At 41.8% G+C, this 27,659-nt stretch overlaps 1 protein-coding gene across 2 annotated transcripts in view; it reads left to right on the top strand.

The window, feature by feature from the left end:
• Positions 1-7,563: 7,563 nt before the first annotated feature.
• CRLF3 (cytokine receptor like factor 3) overlaps positions 7,564-27,659 on the top strand; it is a 59,323-nt gene continuing 39,227 nt past the window's right edge. For both annotated transcript variants that reach the window (XM_082678374.1, XM_082678373.1), the window contains exons 1-6: positions 7,564-7,728; positions 20,094-20,301; positions 23,702-23,789; positions 24,701-24,878; positions 26,067-26,289; positions 26,984-27,116. In XM_082678374.1, the coding sequence (XP_082534500.1) occupies positions 7,612-7,728; positions 20,094-20,301; positions 23,702-23,789; positions 24,701-24,878; positions 26,067-26,289; positions 26,984-27,116 (947 nt within the window). In that variant the 5' untranslated portion in view covers positions 7,564-7,611. The remainder of the gene's footprint in view (positions 7,729-20,093; positions 20,302-23,701; positions 23,790-24,700; positions 24,879-26,066; positions 26,290-26,983; positions 27,117-27,659) is intronic.

Here is a 27,659-nt window from a genome sequence, read left to right as displayed (position 1 = left end):
GATTGCTTCCGGAGGCTGCGCGGACAGTGAGCCGAGAGGGTCAAAATGCTTCTTCGGCAAGACTGCAGGAGGTGGGATTGCTTTACCGTGAATCTAAAAGTAGCGGGGACTTCGGAGATTCAAACTTCTTACGCCCAGTTTCACTGATGAGGATATGATTTGACTAAGTCCGTTGGTGGCAGAATTAGAACCCCATACTTTTGACGCCCCAGACTAGCCCCTATTTAAAAGTGGAAATTCGAAAAATACAGAAAAGGGAATAACAATTGATTACACTCCCACACGGAATAAAATGTTATTTTGGCAAGCGTCCTACCTAGAGATACGCCCACTTGGGGTCCGAGATTTCGACTTTTTACCCCTAATTGAGGTCAGGAGGCATTTCTTCCCGTGGATTTCGTCCTCGCGAGCAGCTAGGAGCCCAAGGTCGTCGCCTCAGTTGGCTGGCGTGTGTTCGAGTTGTTGCTGGGTACCAGTAGTTTGCTAGTTTGTAGTGAAGATAATCTCATACATCATTTGCATTGTTTTCACAGACATGTTTAGCTTTACTTTTTTTTTTCATTGCACTTGCAATATAGAGAGTGTGTTTATTTTGTCTGAGTGCTAGTTTTAACTACACGGTATGTAAGAGCTGAAACAAGTCATGTAAATACACCTATCAAATAGTAACGGGAAGCCACCTTGTTCGGTCGGGTTATGCAAACTGATGTTAACTGTTGACGTAATTGTGTCTATCTTTATGGTATTTGCTATTGCCTGGACAACATAAAGGGTACAAATTTCTCCAATGAAATTAGTGGTAATTACTTTCTCCTTGAAAATTATTAACCCCGGATAAGGTTTTTCAGGAAGGGAGACTGCACTTCTAAATATAAACTGTTTTGGTTTCGTTTACTTATAACTCACGTAGTGTAAGAACGCGACGCAAAGAGAATGACGGCGAAGAGGAGGAGAAGATGGAAGAGCAAGAGCGTGGAGGAGGAGCAATCAATTAGAAAACTACAGAAAAAACTGAAAGTCTCTTTGACTTTCACCCCCTAACTCGGTCTCTTCCTCTTAGCCCCAATGGCAGCCAGTATTACCTATTTGGTGGATAGCGTTGCAGCCTTTCTTAATACTTTTACATACATATACGTATCCGTAGAAAAATCTTTAGTTTTGTTTTTCTTTACATAAAAGGTAACAATGTAAATATCACTCAGCAATTTGTTTCTTTCATCATTGTCTTCAAGAGCTATACAGGTCAATCTGATTTGTTCCCTTTCATTCCTGAGCATTCCACCCAATTATGCACAACATTTTATTTATCCATTTCCTTAGTGATGATCATTTAAATTGTCTTCAATTTTCTGTTAGTCAATGAATCAGCGAACATTCTTGTATCCTTGAACACAAATGGTGCTTTTCCAGGATACACACCTAAATGTGGAATTGCTAGGTTGTAGGGTATGTCTCTAGCGCTTTTTATTCTTCTAAAAAGCTAAGCATTTAAAATGTGTTGAGGGCTTCCCTGGTGGTGCAGTGGTTGAGAATCCGCCTGCCAATGCAAGGGACACGGGTTCGACCCCTGGTCTTCTAGCACTATAAATATCTGCTTATCTTTAGATATTTCAATATCTTTACACAACTATGTTTTTAAATAAATTTATTTATTTTATTTATTTATTTTTGGCTGTGTTGGGTCTTCCTTGCTGCGCACCGGCTTTCTCTACTTGCGGCGAGCGGGCGCTACTCTTAGTTACGGTGCGTGGGCTTCTCATTATGGTGGCTTCTCTTATTGCGGAGCACTAGCTCTAGGCACGTGGGCTTCAGTAGTTGCAGCACGCAGGCTCAGTAGTTGTGGTGCACGGGCTTTGTTGCTCCGTGGCATGTGGGATCTTCCCGGACCAGGGCTTGAACCCGTGTCCCCTGCATTGGCAGGCGGATTCTCAACCACTGCACCACCAGGGAAGCCCTGATCTAACAATTTTAAACAGTATGCATTAAAGTCCTGTTATGGTGGTTAATTCTCTTGTAACACCACCCTCCATACTTTCTCTCCTCCCACATTCCCAATATAGTTATATTATAAAGACTTGTACACTTGTACACAAATGTTGATAGCAGCTTTATTTGTAATAGTAAAAAACTTGGAACAACCTATCAACAGGTACATTAAGAAACATATCCATACCATGAAATACTACTCAGCAACAAAAAGAAATGAACTATCAATACATGAAACAACATGGATGAAAAAAGAGTCTATATTGCATGATTCCATTTATTTAAAATTTGAGAAAAATGCAAATTAATCTCTAATTACAGAAAGCAGATCATCATTGCCTGTGTTCAGGGGTTGAAGGAGGGATAGATTACAAAGGAATAGGTTACATGGAAACTTTGGGGAGTGATGGAAATGTTCATTATATTGGTTATGGTGATGGTTCCACAGGTATATACTGATGAAAAAGTTCATCACATCATATACTCTAAATATATGCAGTTTATTGCAAATCAGTTATATTCAATAAAGCTGTTTAAAAAATGGTTCAAGCTGATTGAAGGTTTTTAGCATAGGTGGGACTCACTAGTGGGTTCTACTGTAGAATGATCAGGAGATTTTCATTGGGGGACTTCCTAATGTTAATAGGTGGAGGTCTTTTCTCTGGACCACTTGGTTTCTCCTCCAATCTGTTTGGGGGCAGAGGTGTTTATATCTCATGCAGTTTTGTGGAAGCAATAGGGAGGCATCACCTAAATGCATGGAATAGGGCAATGGACCTAAAATATCTAACTCTAATATTAACTGATGTCTCCCCTTTTCAGTTCCATACCTCATTCTCATGTGCTGTGTTATTCATCCTTCCATCCATTCCATAAATACAAATGAGTGCCAGCTATGAACAAAGCAGCTGTGAACAAAACAGACAAAAATGCCTATCCTTTCAGAATTTGTATTCTGGTTGGAAGAGACATGTAATAAAAATGATCCATAAGTAAAGTATATGGTAAGACAGGGCTAAATGCTGAGGAGAAAATAATGCAGGAAGTAGGATAAGGAAAGGAATGTCAGAATAGGGGTTGTGAGTTTTTTTAAGTGACTAAAAATTTTAAAAGGATATATAGCATGAGTTTCTCAGGAGTCTTTGGGGAGAGTTAGCCCAATTCTGAAAGGTTCATCCTCTGCAGTTTAGGTTGTAACTTCCGGCAGTTTTCTTGGGCAATTACTACTACTCCACTTTCCATCTTCCAAAAATTTATGGAACTCTCTAGTGCTCTTTTGTGTTCTCTACTGTTCCATTTGTCCCTAATCCATTTGTTTTCCTAATCCAGTTTTAAATCCCTTAATTGTTATTTTGATGGGGTTTTGGAAGGGAAAGGAGAGAAGCACCTGTGGCCAAGCCAAGAAAAGCCTTAAGACTCAGTTTACGGTTTACCTTGTTCAAGAAACTTTTCCTGATACCTCCTTCCTTCCACTATACTTTAGGCTGGATTAGGTGGCTGTCTCTGTGCTTCTACTCATTGCACTCAATATATTAGAATATAAATTCCTGCTTATGTGTGAGTGATCCCCCTACTGGACTATGAAGGCAAGTCCTAGGTCTCATTCCCGATTTGATTCCCAGCACCTAAGCACAGAGCCAGACACATACCTTGTACTCTTTAGATATTTTGTAAATAAATGTGTGCTTTTACCTGGCCATACTATTCAGCCTTTGCATGAGTCCTGTGAGGAAGACATTTACATTATTGTCGATTTAGAGAAATGTAGCTCACACATGTTTCCAAAGTTACAATGTTTAGCCAAGTCTCCTAACTTAAACTTCAGTGCTTTTTAAAAAAATTAATTAATTAATTAATTAATTTTTGGCTCTGTTGGGTCTTTGTTGCTGCGTTCAGTCTTTCTTTAGTTGTGGCGAGTGGGGACTACTCTTCGTTGTGGTGCACAGGCTTCTCATTACGGTGGCTTCTCTTGCTGTGGAGCATGGGCTCTAGGTGCGCAGGCTTCAGTAGTTGTGGCATGTGGGCTCAGTAGTTGTGGCTCACGGGCTCTAGAGTGCAGGCTCGGTAGTTGTGGTGCACAGGCTTAGTTGCTCCGCGGCATGTGGGATCTTCCCGGCCCAGGGCTCGAACCTGTGTCCCCTGCATTAGCAGGCGGATTCCCAACCACTGTACCACCAGGGAAGCCTGGCAATTATATTCTTATCATAAATAAATCAATTAGCAAGTCCTTTGTTTCTTTTTTTTTTTGCGGTACGCGGGCCTCTCACTGTTGTGGCCTCTCCCGTCGCAGAGCACAGGGTCCGGACGCGCAGGCTCAGCGGCCATAGCTCACGGGCCCAGCCGCTCCGTGGCATGTGGGATCTTCCCGGACTGGGGCACGAACCCGTGTCCCCTGCATCAGCAGGCGGACTCTCAACCACTGCGCCACCAGGGAAGCCCAAGTCCTTTGTTTCTTGTAGCATGAGGAGTCTGTGCCTCTGAATCTGCTCACCTCTGGGTACTCTTGAAATTCAAGTCAGTGCTAGACTAATGTGGTGACACGGAGATTAAAAACTCTGTAAAGCCCTGTCTGATGGCCTGCTGGCTTCTGTCATCACCACCTCTAGATCAATCTTCCTCTCTGTTATTGACCAGGGCATTTATTCTTCAGAAACTTGTGCTCTAAAGTTAAAAAGTTAAAAAAAATAAAAAATAAAAATATTTCGAGCCTGCGGGCACAGTTTTACAGCTTTTCTTCAGTTTTCTTCGTGTTATTTTTGTGGGTAGTGTGGATATATTAGATACACATTTCCTGCCTCCCATCAGTTAGTAGGTCAAGGAAATAAAGTTGAATGAGACTAAGATTGGTAGCTTGTCTTTATGGAAGTTTTCCTTTTAATTTTTTTTTTTTAAATTTCACTTAGTAAAGCTTTCTGGAGTGGGAGCCAATTCTGTTCAATTAGCTTTAGAGAGCACACAGAACATATCATGTTCAAGAACAATTAATAAATCCTGTTTTTTACTGACTCAATGTGTGTCCAAACTCTCCTGTTCCCTTGAACCATTTGCGTATCTTTCCCCCTGCTTTCACTGTCAAAACTCCATACAAAGGCTTCCCTGGTGGCACAGTGGTTAAGAATCCGCCTTCCAATGCAGGGGACACGGGTTCGAGCCCCGGTCTGGGAAGATCCCTCATGTCGCGGAGCAACTAAGCCCGTGCGCCACAACTACTGAGCCTGCACTCTAGAGCCCGCAAGCCACAACTACTGAGCCCACGTGCTGCAACTACTGAAGCCCGGGTGCCTACAGCCCGTGCTCCGCAACAAGAGAAGCCACCGCAATGAGAAGCCCATCCGCCGCAACGAAGAGTAGTCCCCACTTGCCACAACTAGAGAAAGCCTGCACGCAGCAACGAAGACTCAACACAGCCAAAAATAAATAAATTAAAAACAAACAAACAAACAAACCCCCACAAAACTCTGTAAAAGCCAACATCCTAATTCAAGTCTCCATCATATCATAACTAGACTAACGCCATTTAGTTCTGCCTATTTACTCCCCTCTAGTTATCTCATGCATATTCATTTCACTGAACAAATATTTATTGAGAATTTACAGTATGCCAACCCCTGCCTTACCTTAACACAAACCGAAGTCCCACCTCTCTATCATTGATCTTCCTAAAACATTGTTTTGCAAATGTCACTGCACATGCAAAAATCTTTAATGTCTATTCATTAAAGTCAAAGCTTCTTAACCTGAGCTCCAGGGCCCTTACTTTTCTCTTAACTTCATCTCCCAATATATTATTCCGTCCTTCCTCTCCAGGCAAAGTGGTCTGCTCCTCCTTCCTTACACAATCCATTTATATTCCTGTCTGCAAGTCCTTATACCCTTTCCTTAGTTTTATCTTACCTGGGGTGCCTTTACTTACTCCTTTTTGTTTAGTTAATGCCTTGATTCATTCCACAGGTATTTGTTGAGAATCTACCGAGTGGCTTGCTACTTCAGGATAAAGATAATCTCCCATTTTCTCCAGAAGAGCCTTCATTTTCTAAACTTCTCTAATTTCAAGTGTCATTTACTTAGCACCAAACAATGCGGTAGAAAGGGCTTTAGTCTGGCCCAGGAAAGCTGCAATCTAGCCTCTAGCACAGATTAATTGTGTAACCTTGAGACAATCACTGTTCTGTTTTTGTTTCCTGGGGAGGCAACTCTACCATCCTTGGCCAGGGGTCAGCAAACTATGGCCAGAGGGGAGAAGCGGGGAGGGATATACTGGGAGATTGGGATTGACATATACACACTAGGATATATAAAACAGATAACTAGTAAGGACCTACTGGATAGCACAGGGAACTCTACTCAATACACTGTAATGGCCTATATGGAAAAGAATCTAAAAAAGAGTGGATATAGGTATATGTATAACTGATTCACTTTGCTGTACACCTGAAACTAACACAACATTGTAAATCAACTATACTCCAGTAAAAACTTTAAAAAAACAAAAAACAAAAAACTATGGCCAAGGCCACATCTGACCCACCACCTGTTTTTGTATGGCCCCTGAACGAAGAATGGTTTTTACCTTTTTAAGTAGTTGAAAAAAGATGCAAAGAGGGCTTCCCTGGTGGCGCAGTGGTTGAGAGTCCGCCTGCCGATGCAGGGGACATGGGTTCGTGCCCTGATCCAGGAAGATCCCACATGCCGCGGAGCGGGTGGTCCCGTGAGCCATGGTCGCTGAGCCTGCGCGTCCGGACCCTGTGCTCCGCGACGGGAAAGGCCACAACACTGAGAGGCCCGCGTACCAAAAACAAAACAGAAAAAGATGCAAAGAATATTTTGTGACATGTGACAATTATGTGACATTCAAATTTGTGTCCGTAAGTTTTATTAGCACACGGTCACGCCCATTTATTCACTATATTGCAACAGAGGCCTTATGGCCCACCGAGCTCCACATTTTCAATTACCTGGCCCACACAGGAAAGTTTGATAACATCCGCCTTGCAGCTCTGCCAGGATTGAGGTACCTACCACCGGCCCACGCTTAGGCCTCTGTCTTGGCTCCCTCATTAGACTACGAGCTTCTGGGTGATGGGGCCTTTGATTCCTGTGAGCGTGGTGCCTGATTCACAGTAACCTCCTAAAACACTAGCCACTGCAGGGATGCTCGTTTACTAGGCAGGTAGGACAATGATGATTCAAGACCCATCCGGGTTGAAATCCCAACGGCTTGAAATCCCGACGGCTTGAGAAAGTTGATTCTCCTCTCTGTCCCACAGTTTTCTCCTCTGTGGGATAGAGGTGCAAGGAGGCCTCGTAGTGAGGCCAGAATAAGATAAGGTGCGGGAAGCACTTCGTGAGGTGTAGTCATTAATCTTTCCCTAGCTCCGTGCGTGCCCCGAGGAAGCATCACTGGCAGGTGCTGCTTGGGAGCTGAGCTGAGACCAGCTGGGCCTGCAGCGCGAGAGGCTCCCTGTCCCGGACGCACGTTGAGCGCTGCTGTCAATCAAGGCCGCCGTGGGGCGGGGCGGGGCGGTGCTTCCGCCTGCGCGTGGCCGCTCGGGGCCGCTCGGCGGCGCCCGGGACAGTCGGGAGCCGCGCCCGCAGCCGCCGGCCGCGCGGCCGGACGAGGGGACTATGGAGCTGGAGCCCGAGCTGCTGCTGCAGGAGGCCCGCGAGAGCGTGGAGGCGGCGCAGAGCTACCGGCGGGAGCTAGGCCAGAGGCTGCAGGGGCTGCGGGAGGCGCGGAGGCAGGTCGGAGGGCCGCGCCCGCAGGGGCGCTCTGGGCCCCGGGGAGGGCGCGGGGTGCCAGGCGATGGGCGAGGGCACGGAGGGCTGCGAGGGGCGGGAGTGTCCGGAAACTCTGAAGGGCGGAGGGAAGCGTCTCTGAAGGTTCGGGAGACCTGGCAGAGTCTGGGAATGGGGAGGTGGGTTCTGCGGGGGGGTGGGGGGGTGGGGGAGGGGGACGGGGGGTCTTAAGAGGAAGGGGCAAATTTGGGGGATCGAGGGAGAGTGTGAGGGGAGTACCCTAAGCTGTGTGGGGCGGTGTCGGGGATGCGATGGGGTCCGAGGTTGGGGGAGTGAGGGACCAGAGCAAAAACCGAGGGCGTCACAGAGGGTAGTGAAGATTGAGAGAGTTGGGGGAGGTGGAGATTCTTTGGAAAACCTACCTTGTGGATGGAGAGCGATTTTAGAGAGCGTGAGGAAAAGGTGTAGCAGTGACTTGGGGAGAGCTCAAAGTGGAGGCGGAATGGACCGTGGAAGGGATGTACTAAGGAGAGACAGAGGAGTGGAGGAGTAGTAACGTTAACACTAAATGAATGGAAGTGATGTCAAAGTAGTACTTAGTATCTCATATGATCTTGAACGCATTAAAAAATCATGTAGCGGGATCCCATTCTAGAGAGTTTGGATTTTAAGGTGAAGCTATGTTGGAAGGGCAAAAGAAGGAAAATGAAGCCTCTGGGGGATGGGATACAAAAGTGTAGGGAAATGGAAAAACAGATTTAAAGAGAGAAGTGTTGAAAGGAGAAGCTAAATATACTTTTAAGTGACGGCAGTTATCTGCTCCATGGGGACCTGGTTATCAAAGATAAAGGAACGCCACATGGTTTCTCTACACCCTGGAACATATACAGAAAAAGATATAACCCACTGCCAATGTGCAGGAGGACAGATAATCCTCAAGCTACTATTAATTCAGGTGCTTAATAAGTGCTTTTTGAGTCAGTGGGATTCCGTTTGAGTGGAATCATTTGAGTGAGTGGGATTTTTCAACATCACTTTTGTTATTAATATATGTTGTCATCCTAGTAACTCCCATGCTGCACAGAATCTGAAAATTACAACTGGTAGAATAGTGCCCTTGGATATTCTCATCATTAAGGATACTCAACATGCTTTAGGTTTTATACGTTTAAAAATCCTTGTAGATTTTAAATGTAGGCCAGGCATCTTTTGTAGTTTAGTAGCAAATCTGGGAGCAAGATCTAGATATGGTGATCCTGATTTGACGAATGCTTTTTAAGGCCTTCCAGTATATTCATTTTGATTTCCACTTGAAAACACCTGCGTTATTCCTTCTGCTGTTTCGAAATAGAGGTTCTAAATCTAGGGCATATTTAAAAAGAGATTAAAGTATCTCTTATTATATGATTAATGTTGCAGCCAATTAAGATGTCATATATGAATGAGACTATTGTTTAACTGCATCAAGGATTAAGAAACAGAGGTGATGCTAAATGAATGAGCTTAGCACCTGGGAGAAGTGCTTATTACTTTCTCGTGTGATATTGAACACGTTAAAACAGTTTAGTATGATCTCATCCTGAATGGTTTAGTATTGTTTCCAAACCTACATTCTTTTAAATTCTATGTCCAAAAATTTAAAGACAGAACATAGTTTCCTATAACTTAGTGGAGTTTGGTATGGGGTTTTGTTTTGTTTTTGAGGACCATTGTCTTGTGCTTGAAACAGAAGACACTAAGAGAACATCCATTAGCTTAGGTTCTTAATGACATTGCCTTCGGACTAGACTAAGTAATGTCATACTATTGTGAACTGAAGTGTGTTTTGTGCCGGTGCCAGTTACAACAGCTTCTAGCTCTAAAAGCTTTAATTCTTCCTCAAAGCTAATTCCAGTGGGTTGTACACGTTTGGGTTTGTAGAATAAGTCCTCTGTCAACTTGCATTTTAAGGAAGGTCAGTGTTACAAAAATGTTATCAAAATAAGCAGCTGCTTTTGTTTAGTGGTTAGGATATTTTTAGAGTTCCAGTCATTTTCAGAATAACTACATTAAATATATGGCTTTTCAGTCAAAGATTTTGTATCAGGGAAGGATGAGAGAGCAGAGAGGAAAGATGCTCCCTTTGTGTATATTTTTTACTTGCCGATTTTGTTTCCTTTTGGCATAGGATTTTTTAAAAAATTGATATGTAATTTACATACCATAAAATTTATACCTTAAAATGTACAATTCAGCAGTTTTAGTGTATTTGCAAAGTTGTGCAGCCGTCACCACTAATTCCAGAACATTTTCATCACCCCAAAAAGAAATCCCGTACCTGTTAGCTGTCACTCTTCCAGCCCCTGATAACCACTAAACCACTCTCTGTCTCTATTTGGATTTGCCAATTTTGGACATGTCATATAAATGGAACCATACTGTCTGTGGCCCCTTGTGGCTGGCTTCTTTGACTTAGGCATAATGTTTTCAAGGTTCATCCATGAGGTAGCATGTAGCTGTACTTTAGTCCTTTTTGTGGCTGCATAATATTTGTTGTGTGGATATACCACATTTTATTTATCCATTCATCAACTGATAGATATTTGGGTTATTTTCACTTTTGGGCTCTTATGAATAACCTTGGTGTGAACATTCATGTACAAGTTTTCGTGGAGACATGTTTTCAGTTCTTTTAGTACTTAGGAATTGCTGGGTCGTGTGGTAACTCTTTGTTTAACCTTTTCAAGAACTCTTGGCATACTCTATCTTTGCTTTTGTTTCTTACCCTTTAAACATCTCTCATGAAATTTGCCTCCTGTTAGGAAATCATGGCTACGAAAATTTAGAAGGAACAAGAGTTTTTTTACTGTCAATCTTTTAGTGTGAAAAACAACTGGCAGCATGTAGCAGTTTCTCTTCTTGTGGTTAGTTTAAGCCCTACCCTCTGTCTTCAGAGAAAAGGAAGTTCTGTGTAGGAATGAAGGGTAGTCTGTAACTCTTACTGTTTGAATACGTTAAAGACTAGAGAGATGTTCGTTGTCTTCAGGAAATCAGATAATCTTTACAGTCAGCCTGGAGTAACTGATGTTGAAATCATTAGGAATAGTTCTGTATAGCTCCCTGGAATCCTTGGTATTAAGATGTAAATACCAAAGAAATTAACTTCAACCCTCCTTAAATACTCATTTGTTCATTTACTCAATAAATATGCACTGGGTGCGTTCTGTGGGTCAGAGATACTTCTAGGTCCTAGAAATACTGTGGGTAGGGAAACAGCATTGCTCTCACAGATTTACTCTTTCCTTTGGTGGCTAGTCATCAGACTCTAAAACCTAAAAACAAAACAAATAGGAGAAATCTAAATTCTTGTGTATTCATTTTTAGATTTCAGTTCCATTGTGTTGTTCATCCCTTGTTGACTTCTACAGGTTGACTTTCCTGCTTGTTGTAAGTAGAGATAGCTGATCAGGATGTCACGTAGTGTGTCAGCTGGCCAGTCAGATATGCCTCAAAGAGTGACACTAGTTTGATGACATTGCCACTGTCCAGGACCTAGTCTTTAAGCCTTGCAGGTCCAGAAACTCCATGTTTGTACATTATCAAAGGGGGATTAGTTTGAGGTACTGGAGGTGCCAACAGTGAGAAATACCAATATTCTAGTCTGTGTACAGTTATAATTTACTCTAAAATGAACTGTTGGCCTTCATGTGCCTTTAATTAGTGTGATTCAGTGTCTGTAGGGGCGTTGACAAGAGCAAGTCTCTGCTCTTTCAGAGTAAAGGGCCAGATCCTGGTGCCTAATTAAGACACTGGCAAGGACCCTGCCCAGCTCTGGGCAGTGGTGTCCCTTTGATCATTGCTACTACAAGTGTGGTCCACGACCGCAGCAGGGTCATCCTGACCTGAGGGCTTGTGAAGAATGCAGGAATCAGGCCCCCCCAGACCTGGTGAATCATCATCAGGTGTGATGTGTATGCACATTAAAAATAGAGGCACAGTGCCTTAGAGGATACCATTAACTCTTCATCAGCTCTCTACCGATTTCTGTAGTTCATCCTGAACTGTAGGTGTGTTGTTGTAAACTGCTGTGGTTTATCCTCAAGATTAAAACGCTGTTTGAAATAGCATGGGTTTAGATAATTATGCAGTGACAGACAAGTGAATAATTGACGATCTCAAGCCAGCACTTGCCCTAGCGTGTCTTAACATCTGTACTGTGACAATTTGTCTCTCATAGTATTTTTTTTAAATTTATTTAATTTATTTATTTTTATTTTTGGCTGCGTTGAGTCTTCGTTGCTGCACCTGGGCTTTTTCTAGCTGGAGCGAGCGGGGGCTACCCTTCATTGCGGTGCCCGGGCTTCTCATTGCAGTGGTTCTCTTATTGCGGAGCACGGGCTCTAGGCACGCAGGCCTCAGTAGTTGTGGCTTGCAGGCTCTAGAGCGCAGGCTCGGTAGTTGTGGCGCATGGGCTTAGTTGCTCCGCAGCATGTGGGATCTTCTCAGACCAGGGCTCGAACCTGTGTCCCCTGCCTTGGCAGGTGGATTCTCAACCACTGCGTCACCAGGGAAGCCCTCTCATAGTATTTTGTTTTCAATTTTTTAATAGTTGATTTCAGATAATTTTTTGAAGATTTTATTAGGAACTTTGATATTCCTAATGTACAATACCAGGTTCTCCATAGATCATTATTCTCACAGGATTTGAAAACACGTAGCATACTAGTTAAAGACTGGAACAGATAGAGAACTCAGTGGGGGGAAAAAAGTTATTTCAGAAAACCAGGACAGGAAGTCTTAGTAGCTCAGCAAAGAAAAGAAAGCTGTTATTGCTTCTTTTATCTCCCACTTCCCCTTCTGTTACCCGTTTTCAAAACAGTCCAAAAAATCTGTTTGAAAATAATCTGTTACTGCAGTAGTACTTAAAATGCCCCTATTATAGTGTCCTAAGAAAAGGTTTAATCTGGAGCTGGGGAAAACCAAGAACAGATGAAATAATCTGAAAATCACCCATAATTCTACTCCTTACAGACTACCACTGTTAGCATTTTGGTGTATCCTTCTAGACATATTATTTTGCCAAATTGAAAGACTGCTGTATATGCAACTTTATACTTGTTGTTTTCTTTTGGTTAGCATTATATCATAAGCATTATGAAAGATTTCCCACGTACAGTCTAATTTTTAATGCAGAGGTGAGTGAATAGTCTGTTACATAGGTACTTACGGAGCATTTGTTGGTGGTAGGCTGAAAATGTATTGACTCAAATATGCCAAAATACTGGAAGCAAAGCTCTAGAAGCAACACTAAATCAACTACCAAGGGGAAAAAAAAGCTGCACATATATTTGTGTGCAAAAACCACATATTTACATTGGCTTTTCAGTCATCCTTTTTTAAGTCTTTTCACAAATTGTCTTTAAACACGACACTCTGAAAGCTGCTTGTTGAGTCCAAACCTCACTTGAAATGTAGGATATAAATGAGAATTTAAACAAGCATTCAGAATCTATAATGTTAACCTCAAAAAGTGTGTGAGTGTCACAGAGGAACCCAGTTTCTCTCTGTGTAGAATTTTTTTTTCAATATAGAGTGTAATGTAAATTTAAATTTGATAGAGAAGAACTGTTCTTATTACTAGAAACCTGGTAAATAATACGGCTAATTTGTGATCTAAAGCCAAACAAATGTAGGGCAGACTTTTTTTAATTTTTATTTTTAAATTTTTTTGGCCACACTGCATGATTTGTGGGGTCTTAGTTCCCCAACCAGGGATCGAACCCGGGCCCCTGGGCCCTGGCAGTGAAAGCGCCGAGTCCTAACCACTGGACCACCAGGGAATTCCTGGGACAGGCTTTTATTTTTGAGGGGTATCCATGAATCATTTATATTTGCAGTTATTTTACTTTTTTTGCATTTGCCCCTATTAGGTGTGAGACCTTGAGAAACTTAACTTTCCTGACGCCTCACTTCCCTATCTGTACAATGTAGATAAGGATAGTACCTACTTTACTTGGCCAGTGTGGGAATTAAAATGAGAAATGTATGTAAAACGTTTAGCACGATGCCTGGGACATATGAACTGCTTAATAAATACTAGCCATAGAAATAATGCCACCAAATATTATTATTATTCAAGGTGACCTCCCCTACTTCTCCAACTGGTAACTTATTCTTTAACTGTCTCCTACTCTCTTTCCCAGCAGAATGACCTTTTTGAGCTCTGATGGGTTTGTGGCTGTCTCACTTACATAAGGACTTAATACTTTTTACTATAGTTACATGTGCATGCAACTGTCTCCTTTACTAGAATGATAGTTTTTTGAGGTCAGGATCATGCCTTATTCATCTTTATAACCCCAGTTCCTGGCACTAGACCTCAATAAATATAGAATGAATGCCTTTATGAATGTTGTGGGTGTGATTTTGCAGACATTCTTTTTAGATTGTTCGTAGTCTTGATTATAGGCACCCTATTCACTAATGCAGATAAGCAAGAATTAAACATTTGTTTTATCATGATTTGGTTATTTGTCACTACATAATAAACTATGCCAAAGCATAATGGCTTAAAAGGCAACAATTTGCTTAGTGTTCGGGGGATTACCCAGGGCTCAGTTGGGCAGTTCTGATTTTGCTGGCAGCTCTCATGTAATTGCAGTCAGATGGCAGCTGAGGCTGGAATGTTCAAGATAGAACATTTACTTACCTGTGTGGAGCCTTAAGTAGTAGCAGGACTCAGTTGGAATGCTGGCATGGCTGAGCCTGGATGCCAAGCTCTCTCCCTCCCACATTCTTCCTCCCACCCCTCTCACTCTTCTCCCCCTTCCACTTGTTCTCTCAAGAAAGATAGCCATGCTTCTTTTTTTTTTTTTTTTAGATTAATTAATTTATTTTTGGCTGCGTTGGGTCTTTGTTGCTGCACGCGGGCTTTCTCTAGTTGTGTTGAGTGGGAGCTACTCTTCATTGCGGTGCGCGGGCTTCTCGTTGCGGTGGCTTCTCTCATTGTGGAGCATGGGCTCTAGGCACACGGGCTTCAGGAGTTGTGGCTCGCGGGCTCTGGAGCACAGGCTCAGTACTTGTGGTGCACGGGCTTTGTTGCTCCACGGCATGTGGGATCTTCCTGGACCAGGGCTCGAACCCATGTCCCCTGCACTGGCAGGCAGATTCTTAACCACTGCGCCACCAGGGAAGCCCCGATAGCCATGCTTCTTACACAGTGGCTCAGGAATTCTTGCAGTGCAGAAGTAGAAGTTGCCAAGTAGTCTTAAGGCTGAGGCCTGGAGCTGGCACAGCTCAGTTCCACTCTATAACGATGCACATGTGACTGCATTGCTGGCCACCAGCCCAGCCTCCTGTCCAGGGGAGAGGTCTGCATGAGGACATGAGTACCACAAGGCATGGTTCCTGGTTCATTGGGGCCATTAATGTAACACACTACCAAGTAATATAATCAAGATTTTCTTTTTGAAAGTTTTAATAAGCATGTTTTAAAAAAACATAACTGTAGGGACTTCCTTGGTAGTCCAGTGGTTAAGACTCCACGCTGCCAATGCAGGGGCCCGGGTTTGATCCCTGGTCAGGGAACTAGATCCTGCATACCGCAACTAAGACCCAGTGCAGCCAAATAAATAAATGAATATTTTTTAAAAAAACAGAAAGCCTAACTGTAAGAGACAAGAAGGAAATGTATCAGCACATATGAGTCCATACACGAAGCAGACAGTTCAGATTTCCTGCCACTTGACTAGCTTTTCATCGGGTTGTGGTAGAATTTAAATGAGACCATGGGTATAAGTTCCTGGTACACAGTAGGTGTTCAGTAGGTGGGAGCTGCTGTTGTATTGTTATTATTGCCATTTTATTTTTAATGACTAATATCTTGGTGTCAGTGTGAAGACACATAGCTAATGCAGTACATTTCATATGAACTGAGAAGAAACCTTTTGGTTAGCTTCTTCAATTTCAGTTGACTATTTTTTATCTTTGTCTTTTATTTTTGATCCCTATGTTCTTGTTAGCTAATAGTGTGTAAAGACAGTCTCTAATTTTAAAATAGTTTTAGTTAGTTTCCTGTAAGCAAAACAATTGGGAAAATAAATTCTTAGATTACCCTTGGAGGATAAAAATTCTTTTCTTCTATAAAGTCATGAAAATGCATGTTTCAGAGAGGTAGAGGAGATTCCAGTTACTTAATTTCCTGAAACACACACATGTTATGTTGTGTTATAGATAGAGCAACTGTATATTGCCACTTAAGACCAGAGGTGTCTTAAATCAGATTCTAGGTAGGTTTTATGACATTTTAGTAGCTAAACTCTAGAAAATATCAGTCACTGTTGTCTTGGAGGGCTGTGAAGTATATTTTTTATAGGCTTTTGCATGGCTTAGTATTGATGTATAATCTTGATGACTTTTTGGCATTTTGAGAACTTATCCTCATGTTAAAACTTTAAAAATACAGTTGCTTTGGAATTAGAGTCAACTGCAGTGGAAACTTTGTAAATAAGATTTAATGGTCTGTTACAGGAGAGGTTTTAGTAGAAAATTCGTTCTGAATATTGTTAATCAACATAAACAATGTATATTACAGTTTCCCTTCTGAGACCTTGAGTTGTATATCATTTGTATTTTTCTTAAATTTACTTTGTTACAAACCATCACAGTTGTTTTGCCCTGAGTGGTTGTCTACCACAATTTTTTTTTAATATCTTTATTGGAGTATAATTGCTTTACGATGTTGTGTTAGTTTCTGCTGTATAACAAAGTGTATCAGCTATATGTATACATATATCCCCATATTCCCTCCCTCTTGCATCTCCCTCCCTTGTACTGTTGGTGGGAATGTAAATTGATACAGCCACTATGGAGAGCAGTATGGAAGTTCCTTAAAAAAATAAAAATAGAACTACCATATGACCCAGCAGTCCCACTACTGGGCATATACCCTGAGAAAATTCGTAATTCAGAAAGACATGCACCCCAGTGTTCACTGCAGCACTATTTACAATAGCCAGGACAAGGAAGCAACCTAAGTGTCCATCGACAGGTGAATGGATAAAGAAGATGTGGCACATATATCCAATGGAATATTACTTAGCCATGAAAAGAAATGAAATTGAGTTATTTGTAGTGAGGTGGATGGTCCTAGAGTCTGTCATACAGAGTGAAGTAAGTCAGAAAGAGAAAGACAGATACCATATGCTGACACATATATGGAATCTACCACATGATTCTTTATGCAAGGACAAGAAATACACATTGCAGCAGGAAATGTCTTCATCCAATACATAATTTACCGGTTTATGGGAATGCTTTAAAATGGGGTCTGTAAGCACTAACCAGCTTGGTGTAGTGGACAGACCATGGTCCTTGGAGTCGCACTGTTTCTGGCACTGGGAAGCCGTGGGGAAGTTATTTGACTTCCTTGAGCTTTACTTTCTTCAACCTAGACAATACAGACCTACCTCTCAGTGTTGTTGGGAAGATTGAGTGAGCTATAACACTCAATGGACCATGGTACCACCTCAAATATGAAGAAATTCACTCAGCAGCAAAGTTTGCATTTTAAAATTAGTTTTATTAAAAGCCAAGCGAATGAACTTGATTAGTTACATGATTCAATTAAAGGTGGCTGTGGCTTTGAATTATGAACTGTTTCAGGGAGAAGAAAATGATGCCACCAAGGTAGTGTCAAGTTTGGAACAGCAGTGGTCGGGAATCTATGAACAAAAAGGAGTCAAATTTATAATGAAATTGCGGGAGGTGGATTTGGAAATGGATTCTCCCTTCGCTGGCCCTCTCACTGCTTTGTGCTCACACACTTCCTTTTTTTCTGAGGTTCTGAAACAAAAACAAAACGTAGTGGAGCTCTGCAGCAGTTGAAGGAGCTTTTGAATTCTTCCTAAAGAGGAAATTGACTTTACCTAACTAATGCACTTCCTGTGTGTGCGGTGTCCGCTGAAGAGGGAGATAGGACCTCATTGGTACAGCGCTCGACTGCAGAATTTCCTCCCGGTGGTGAGGGTGCGCCAACACATTGTCTTCATTTACTCTGGTATCTGTAAGGCCGGTATGAATCACCTGGGGATCTTGTTACCAATGCAGCTTCTGATCCAGTAATTCTGGGTGGGGCCTGAGATTTTGCATTTCTAACAATATTCCAGGTGAGATATATCAAAATCATAAGGCATTCTTTAACTGGTTCTTTTTAAAAGGTCTTAAAAGCATACACGATTAACTTAATTTCATTGAACATTTATTTGCTAGGTGCTATGTATGTTAGGGCCTGATTCTCAAGGATCCCACAGTTGGTGGTGCACCAGATCAAGGAGATTTTGAATATACCCGCTCCCTGATTTTTTTTAAACTTCGTCTTGGGTTTAGAAGTTCTCTAGTAACTTTACAGAGATTAGTTAACAATTAAACAAATTAGAATTTCTCTTTTTCTTTATGATTTAAGAAATTCTTTCACTTACCGCACATACACCATCATAACTTACATTAATGTCAAAAGGGGAAAAACATTGTTTCTGTGATCTCCTCACCCCAGCCAATCAAACCATTTTTTTTTCCCTGTGTTTCTTTGTAGTCCTTAGACGTGGGCATCTTTTGTTTTTACATGGTTGTGAACATTTCTGGACAACAGTTTTGTATTGTTTTTAATTTTAGTGTTAGAGAATAGAAAGTTTTCTAAATTTCTCTATTAACTGTTGAAATATTGTACTTTATCCATATTTTGATATGTTCTTTTCTTGGTGTATTTTTCTGGGATGTCAAATGCTCTTGCTAAGATCAAGTTAGCAAAGGGTTAGGGTAGTAAACATAACATGTCTTAGGAAACTAATATAATATCTGCAAAGTAAAGTATGAGTTTGCTTTAATTCAACTGAATGTTTGGCTTATAGTTAGAATTTTCCTGTTAAGTGAGAAAAAGTGAATTGTGTCTTATCTGTATTCTTAAAAAAAAAAATCCGGTGTCTATATAGACAACTGACTTGTTTTCAGAATATCTGTGAGATGTAAAGATTTTCCTGTTATATCTTCTAGAACAGCAGTTCTTAATATGGGCTCTGTGGACCTAGGGTAGTGTCTCTCAGAGTGTGGGCTACAGAGTCACAGGTGTGCTTGTGAAAAAGAACTCTGCCCATACGCTCCCCCAGCCCCTTCTCCAAGCTGGTTCTGGGATGGAGCCCTGCCATCTAAACTATAACAGGATGCAATGGTATGATATGTGATTCTTCTGCAAAGCAAGTTTCAGAATTACTGCTCTGAGCGAGCCATGGTTGGGATCTGAGGGAATTTGCAATCTCTGAAATTCAATAACTGTCTTTTGGGTAGGGTTTATTCATTTTTCTGGGAAGAAGGTTCATAAACCTCTCATTAAGATTCGCAAAGAGGACCATGACTGAAAAAGGATGAAGTCATTGTCCCAGAAGGTGTGTTTTTCCTGAACATCTGTCTTCTGCCTCCTCTGAACCTTTTGGATTGTGAATAAATTCTTAGTTTTCTTTTACCATAATGAGGGCATGTTGTCCATGAAGTGATTTTTTTTGTATTGTGTTTTTTTTATAGCTATTCTTCCTTTTTTAATATAAATTTATTTATTTATTTGGCTGTGTTCTGTCTTCGTTGCGGTGCGCAGGCTTCTTATCGCGGTGGCTTCTCTAGTTGCAGAGCACGGGCTCTAGGCGTGTGGGCTTAAGTAGATGTGGTATGTGGGCTCAGAAGTTGTGGCTCGTGGGCTCTAGGGTGCAGGCTCACTAGTTGTGGTGCACGGGCTTAATTGCTCTGCAGCATGTGGGATCTTCCCGGACCAGGGCTCGAACCTGTATCCCCTGCTTTGGCAGGCGGATTCCTAACCCCTGCGCCACCAGGGAAGTTCCTGTATTGTGGTTTTTTAATCTACCATTTCTTTATTGCTTTTCAGTAAAATGAATTTTAATTTCTTAATTTAATTTTTTTTGGTACTGAAACATATTATTTCTGAGAACTACTTTGTGCAGATCATATTTCTTTCTAACATTTATTTATTGAGAACAAGTGTGCCCGTTATTCTACCAAGTGCGGTACATAGACTATTTTTATTTAATCCTTGCAGCAACTCCATGAAGCGAGCATTGTTATACTCATTTGACAAATAAAGGAATTGAGGCATGATGTGTTTAATTAACTTAGCCAGATTGACATAGTTGTGAACGATGGGACCATTCTGTCTCACCTGAAGGCCAACTCTATGGAAGTCTGCCAGTTTGCACAAATGAATCACATTTGGTTTATCATTGAATGGAAGGTGATGGTTGTGTAGTGCCTTGAGATTATTAGGGGTGATGCCTGTGGGTTAGCCTCTTCTAGAGATTCTGATTCTGAGTTTTTATGTTATTTCTTTTCAGATCAAAGAGAGTGCATCCCAGACGAGAGATGTCCTCAAACAGCATTTTAACGATTTGAAAGGAACCCTTGGGAAGCTTCTGGATGAGCGATTGGTGACCCTTCTGCAAGAGGTGGACACCATTGAACAGGAGACCATTAAACCACTAGATGACTGCCAGAAGCTGATAGAGCACGGAGTTAACACTGCAGCGGACTTAGTCCAAGAAGGTGGGGAGGGCTTCCTGGTGGCGCAGTGGTTGAGAGTCCGCCTGCCGATGCAGGGGACACGGGTTCGTGCCCCGGTCCGGGAGGATCCCACATGCCGTGGAGCGGCTGGGCGCGTGAACCGTGGCCGCTGAGCCTGCGCGTCCGAAGCCTGTGCTCCGCAACGGGAGAGACCACAACAGTGAGAGGCCCGCGTACCGCAAAAAAAAAAAAAAAAAGAAAGAAGGTGGGGAGTCCAGGGAGCCTGTTAAACGCAGCACATTCAGATTGACACTGCTGGTGTCTCAGGGTTCCAGCAGGCTTCCTGCCATCTGTGGGGTGCTCAGGCTATGCGTACCTTGGGACAGTTTGTGATATGGGATGACAGGTGTACAGTGAGGTATCCTAGGGTAAATGCAATTAATGTACTAATTATAATCATTTACAAAGTACGGAGTAAATTATAATCATTTACAAAATAAGGATTTTTCTCATGGTTCTGTTAACACAGTGATTTTACGGTCATTTTGAGTCTGTTCACATATTTTTCGGAGTGTCAATGGTCTATAGGATTTAATGCCATCATTCTTTTTAGAGATTAATGAGTAGGATTGGTGTTTACTCCTGAAATCGCACTGGTTATATCCCTAACTTTAGTCAGTTATTTTGGTTAAATCATGCTCGGTTCTTGCCTTGCTGCCTTCCTGTCTCCACATCTACCTACCTCCCCTCCTTCCCTCTTGTAGGTCTTTGTCAGGTACATTAAATAAAAAGGTAATAAGTTCTGCCCTTTGGGGTTCACAGCCCAGTGAGAGAAGCACACACGATGAGAGAGATCTAAGACCTCACGGGAGCACAGAAGGGGAAACGCTTACCTCTGGAAGAGTGTAGGATGGCTTTCTATAGGAGGAGTTCCACCGAGGCTTGAAGAAATTCATCAAGCAGACAAAGGAAGAAAAGGAGGTCACAGCACGATTGGAAGTAGAAGTAACGTCAAGAGTAAAGTGAATGGCATATCTGGGAGATATTGAATGCAGTATTTTAGGCAGCAGAGTTACACAGATTTGCATTTTTTAAAAACGACACTGCCCACAGTTTGGAGACTGTGTTAGAGGTTGTAAGGAAGTAAAAGTGACCGATGAGGAAGTTGTGGCAGCAGTCAGATAGGCAGCGATGGGAGACGGTGACAGGTGAAGATGAAGCAGAGCTGGTTTTAAGATTTTTCGGAGGGACTTCCCTGGTGGCGCAGTGGTTAAGAATCTGCCTGCCACTGCAGGGGACATGGGTTCCATCCCTGGTCCGGGAAGATCCCACATGCCGCAGAGCAACGAAGCCCGTGCGCCACAACTACTGAGCCTGCGCTGTAGAGCCCGTGAGCCACAACTACAGAGCCCACACACCACAGCTTCTGAAGCCCATGCACCTAGAACCCATGCTCTGCAACAAGAGAAGCCACCGCAGTGAGAAGCCTGTGCACTGCAATGAAGAGTAGCCCCTCATTCACCTCAACTAGAGAAAGCCCACGTGCAGCAACAAAGCCAAAAATGAATGAATGAATAAATAAATATAAAATTAAAAAAAAAGATATTTTGGAGATAGAATTAATGGTGATCTTACTGAGCCATAAGTGTTGATTATTGGTGATTGCCTGGTTATAGGATGGAGGAGAAAGAGAAGAATTTAGGATGACCCAACCCAGCGTGATTTTAGACGACCGGTGAATTGTGCCGTTGACTGACACAGAACGTGAAGGGGGAGGGTGGGTAGTTAGACAGTTGGTTTGGGGTATGTTAGTTCAAGGTGCCGGAGATGCCAGGAGTTGGGAATGTGGGTGTGATGCTTAGGAGAGAGATCATACCTTGAGATGTCAATATGGCAGTGAATGGTGTGTATGTCACCTCTGAATCCATGGGAATAAGTAAAATCATCAAGAGATAGTGTACAATATGAGAAGAGAAGGCTACAGAAGGTGGGACTCTGAGGGACGTCAGTATTTAAAAGGGCGTTGAGGAAAAAGGATCCAGGGAAGGAGACTGAATACCATTGGTTCTTTGATGAGTGCTGTGAGTGGCATAGGATGAAAAGTGTGCGTGGCTGGCTCCCAGCTCTGTCACTCCAGCTGGAAGTTAGTCCCCATTTTGGTCCCACTTAGAATATAGTACTAATGTTATCTTTACACACTAATTACATTTTTGTCTTATCTTCAAGGAGAAGTGTTTATTTGCCACTGACAATAACAGTGCCTTTGAGAAAATTATTTTTAGCAGGACTTCAGAATGTCTTTCCCTGGGCGCTTAGCATTTGGAAACAAACTCAGCAGCAGTTCAGCACAGGTCAGGAGTGTATACCAATCACCACGAGGCTTGACCAATGTTTTTATTTTAGAAAATAAATCCTTTGAGGCACATACATGCTTGTGGCAGCAACTGATTTTTTTTTAATACTTCAGAAATGTTTTACATTTCAAACTTTTTCCTCCCCTCCCTTCCCGAGGGATTAAAAACTTATTTATGAAATTTTTAGGATTTTGAGGCAGTGTTCAGTGTGTCTGTTTTCCTTTTGGTAAGGGGGGAAGGTCATGTCATATGGTCTCAAAACACTTGAGTAACTCCAGGGTATACTGAGATGGGAAACAGTTCTAGTAGTGTTCTTAAGGGCTGTGGAAGGACAGAGATGTTGATCATTTTCTTATGACTTTATATAATATTTCCTTTATATGACCCTTCACCCTATTGCTTGTGGCAGGATAATATTTGCACTGACTCCTATTGGAGTTGATAAAGATTCTGTAGGGGAGATGGGAAGAGGTCCCTGGGACTTATGCCTTGCATAAAATTGGTTGACAAACCAAGTTTCCATTTGTAGAGCAGAATCTTTCATCTCTGGCAGAATGTTGTCATTGTGTACTCCCTTCCTCTTGTGTTTAACCTTAAAGTCGTTTCTAAAATAGTTTCTTATTTATTTATTTATTTGTTTGTTTATTTTTGGCTGCATTGGGTCTTCACTGCTGCATGCGGGCTTTCTCTAGTTGCGACGAGCGAGGGCTACTCTTCGTTGTGGTGCGTGGGCCTCATTGCAGTGGCTTCTCTTTGTTGTGGAGCACGGGCTCTAGGTGTGCGGGCACAGTAGTTGTGGCACGCAGGCTCAGTAGTTGTGGCGCACAGGCTTAGTTGCTCCACGGCATGTGGGATCTTCCCAGGCAGGGGCTTGAACCCGTGTCCCCTGCATTGGCAGGCGGATTCTTAACCACTGCGCCACCAGGGAAGTCCCTAAAATAGTTTCTACGTTTACTTTTGGGGAATTTGTGACATCACTTAAGAATTGTTTTCAAGGGAACCAGAGACCCACTTAGACACGGGTTGTGTTGCTTAGTTTATAACGTGACCATTTTTCCCTGTACTAGTTCTCTTATTCCTGATTGTAGGTGAGATCGCCATTCTGGGTGGTGTAGGAGAACAGAATGAAAAACTGTGGAGCTTTACCAAAAAGGCCTCACACATCCAGTTGGACAGGTAAAAGTGTTAGTGTCTCTTGGGCTTAAGCTGTCTGCTTTTCTTTTTTTCTTTTCGCCTGTTAAAAATTCGGATTCAGGGATATAGAAAATGTATTTCTCAAGTTTTCACTGCCCATTACCAGTATTACTAGTATGAAATAGTTGTGATTGTAATCTCTGGTATAGAATTACTGCCGATTTTCTACAATCCTAATGTGTAAGAGAACTGTTAATTTAAAAAAATCTGAACAAAGTCATAGCTCAAACAACGAAGTCCTACTGTATAGCACAGGGAACTATATTCAATATCCTGTGATAAACCATAAGGGAAAAGAATATAAAAAAGAATGTATATATATGTATAACTGAATCACTTTGCTGTACAGCAGAAATGAACACGACAGTGTAAATCAACTACACTTCAATTAAAACAAACAAACCTGCGTCATAGCTCAGTAAACCAGATCTTTTGCTATAAACTTAACAATTGTGATCCTACCCATTTTCTCTCGTTCCTTTTATTTATTTGGGAAGAGAATTTTAATGTAATGTCTTGCAAAACCCCCACTGCCATTAGCATTATTTACTGGGGGCTTCTGCACTGTTACAGTATATGACTGATCTACAGTATTTTTTGTTGGGGAATTGCGTGGCGGTCCAGCGGTTAGGACTCCATGCCTTCACTGCTGAGGGCCTGGGTTTGATCCCTGGTCTGAGAACTAAGATCCCACAAGCTGTGCAGCACGGCCAAAAATAAGTAAATAAAATATTCCTTGTTATTTTTTAAAAAATTGAGATATAGTTGATTTACAGTGTTGTATACGTTTCAGGTGTACAGCATAGTGATTTGCAGTTTTTCAAGGCTATACTCCCTTGTATTTTTAACTCTCAGTTAAAAGCCTTATAAACACATGAGCTTTGTTTCCTCAGCTTACCAGAGGTGCCTTTACTGGTTGATGTGCCTTGCTTATCTGCTCAGTTGGATGACTCAATTCTTAACATAGTGAAAGACCATATTTTCAAGCATGGAACGGTAGCGTCTCGCCCACCAGTACAGATAGAAGAATTGATAGAGAAACCCGGAGGCATCATCGTACGATGGTGTAAGGTACGTAATTCAGGACTGTAGAAATGGCTTCAGCATTATGGATTTGAGAGTTGGGGGCCTTTACGATTTTTTTTTATTAGTTGCCTTTGAATGTCTTCTTCTCTGCATGAACAAAAGTGCCCTTTGCTTTACAACTAAGGTCACAGGGAACCTGAACTGAGGTAGCTCTTCCAGTTGGGAAAAACACTTTCGAAGGTACTTTATGAAATCTCTGTATCGAAATGTTTCCCATCACATATTTCCCAAACTTAACGCTTGGTGACTTGAGGATCGTTCAGAATTAGAAAAGTCAGAAGGTGATAGTGAATATTGGGTGTTGGATATTTTTCTGTTCAACACTGAACTAATACCTCTGAAATAAAGTTTTAAAGTATGGTTTTTTCACACTCTTAGCATTGCCAAAAATTTTGTATATTTAATCATATTATACGTGTGAATTACCATATTTTAGATAAAAACCATGTCCAGATGAGTCATGATGTCTCGGCTGTTGACAGATAACATCATTCAGAGGTGGGTGGTCAGCTTCTGGAAACTATTTTCTTTTTTTTTTGTTTTTTTTTTTTTTTGCAGTATGTGGGCCTCTCACTGTTGTGGCCTCTCCCGTTGCGGAGCACAGGCTCCAGACGCGCAGGCTCAGCGGCCACGGCTCACAGGCCCAGCCGCTCCGCGGCATATGGGATCTTCCCGGACCGGGGCACGAACCCGTGTCCCCTGCATCGGCATGTGGATTCTTAACCACTGTGCCACCAGGGAAGCCCTGTCTTCTATTAATTTTTTTTTTTTTTATTTTTTTTATTTTTTTCTGTCTTCTATTAATTTTAAGGAGTCCTTTATATATTTCAGATATTAGCTCTCTCTTGGTTATATGAATAATGTAGTTTTGGGATACTTGTCTTTGAATTTTGAATGTCTTATCTTTGGCATTAATTGTTTAGAAGTCATGCCATTGCTTCAGAGGAAGCACATTTTCTTCATATCAGACTGGGGTTATAAAACACATGGTTCAATAAGGAAAACAAGGGAAATAATAATGGCACGTTTCCTCTGACCTTCCTGAGAAGAACCTGTATTCAGCATGTGGACCTGTATGCTTGGCCCCAAATGCTCCCATTCAAAGTTCCTAAGTAGTGATGCTGAGAGAAGTTATTCTCTGACGTTTACCTAACGTAAAGCCTTTCTCCTCAGGTGGATGACGACTTTACCGCCCAAGATTACAGGCTCCAGTTCCGTAAATGTACTTCCAGTCATTTTGAGGACGTGTATGTAGGCTCTGAAACTGAATTCATAGTATTGCACATAGACCCCAATGTTGATTATCAGTTCAGAGTCTGCGCCCGAGGAGATGGCCGACAGGAGTGGAGTCCTTGGAGTGTCCCCCAGATAGGTCATTCCACGCTGGTGCCTCATGGTATGCTGTTGCCTTCTCACTCCTGAAGCTTAACTGTGTATGAGTACACGTATCCTGTGCTAAAGGCAGCACACTGACAACCCTTTTTCCTAAGGATAAACCCTGAATTGATGGAGAATAACATGGAATATGTCTTTTACTTCCTGCTCAAATTGCTTCATGTGAATTTTGAGAAATTTTCATTCGTTCTTATCTTCAGAGTCCCCGAATAGTGCCAGGCAGGATTATAAGCATCCCTAAAACCACAGAGTTTAAATATTGCATTAGAAGACTGCAACATTCGACCCAAACCTTCAACGTATATCTTGATAGAGGCTTTTTCTTAGAAGTCTTACAATCCAAAATTGACCTCTCCTATATAACTTTTTTTAAGGATTTAGAAAAAAAAAAAAAAGATTTAGACTCGGTTAATTACTTCTTAATCAGGTTGGAATAAGCTCAAACGTGATTTTATTCGGTAAGAGATAACACTTATTTGATCTTCCTTGCCAAAAATGTGTAGGAAGAGACTGAAATCTTTCTTGTGATTGGTAGGATTGACCATGACACCCTGTCACTGAATTTTTCCTTTCATTGAACTTGCCCATGAACCCTAAGTAGCGTCTTCCACTTCCAAGTTTTATTTAATGTGCCTGTGTTGAAGATATTCCCCAAAAGATTCTAACAATTTACAATATCTTTGCTTTTTAAAAAGAGTGGACAGCTGGCTTTGAGGGGTACAGTCTGAGCAGTCGAAGAAACATAGCGCTTCGGAATGATGCTGAATCGTCCGGTGTTCTCTACTCCAGCGCTCCCACTTACTTCTGTGGGCAGACATTAACATTCAGGCAAGTGGATATTAAAAGATCTGTCTGTCATGCCTTAGGCAGTAAGTGAAGTACACAGAGCATCCATGAGCTTCGGATCAAAACAGTCCTGAGTTTATTCCGTCATTTCTAGGTAGTGTTACTTTGGAGCAATTTACTTGTTTCTCTTTGCTTCGCTTTTCTCGTATGTATTCACAGGGTTATTATGAGCATGAACTGAGATAATGGGTATAAAATGCCTTGCTTCTGCCTGATAAATAGTGTGTGTTCACTGTGTTTCTTTCTTCTTTCTTCTTGGTAAATAGAATACCTCTCAAAAATCAGTCTTAAGCGTTCAGAGGTCCCCAATTTTTTTTTTCTTTGTGAATCAATAAGAGCAAGTATCTGTGAGAGACAACCTATCAGAATAAACACACTATATATATAGTCTCTATAAAATAAAATTGAAAGCGTGCCTCTCCTGCCGCCAATTAATTTTCTATTTCTTCATCCATTTCTTCCTGTATTAGAAAAATTTCCTTTTTCTTGTTTTCATGTTGTCTGAGATATATTCTCTGTGGTCCT

Source organism: Grampus griseus, assembly GCF_964374135.1.
Source record: "Grampus griseus genome assembly, chromosome: 20".
Classification (NCBI taxonomy): domain Eukaryota; kingdom Metazoa; phylum Chordata; class Mammalia; order Artiodactyla; family Delphinidae; genus Grampus; species Grampus griseus.
Note: the sequence above shows the minus strand (reverse complement) of the source record. Positions and strands in the feature narration are given on the sequence as shown.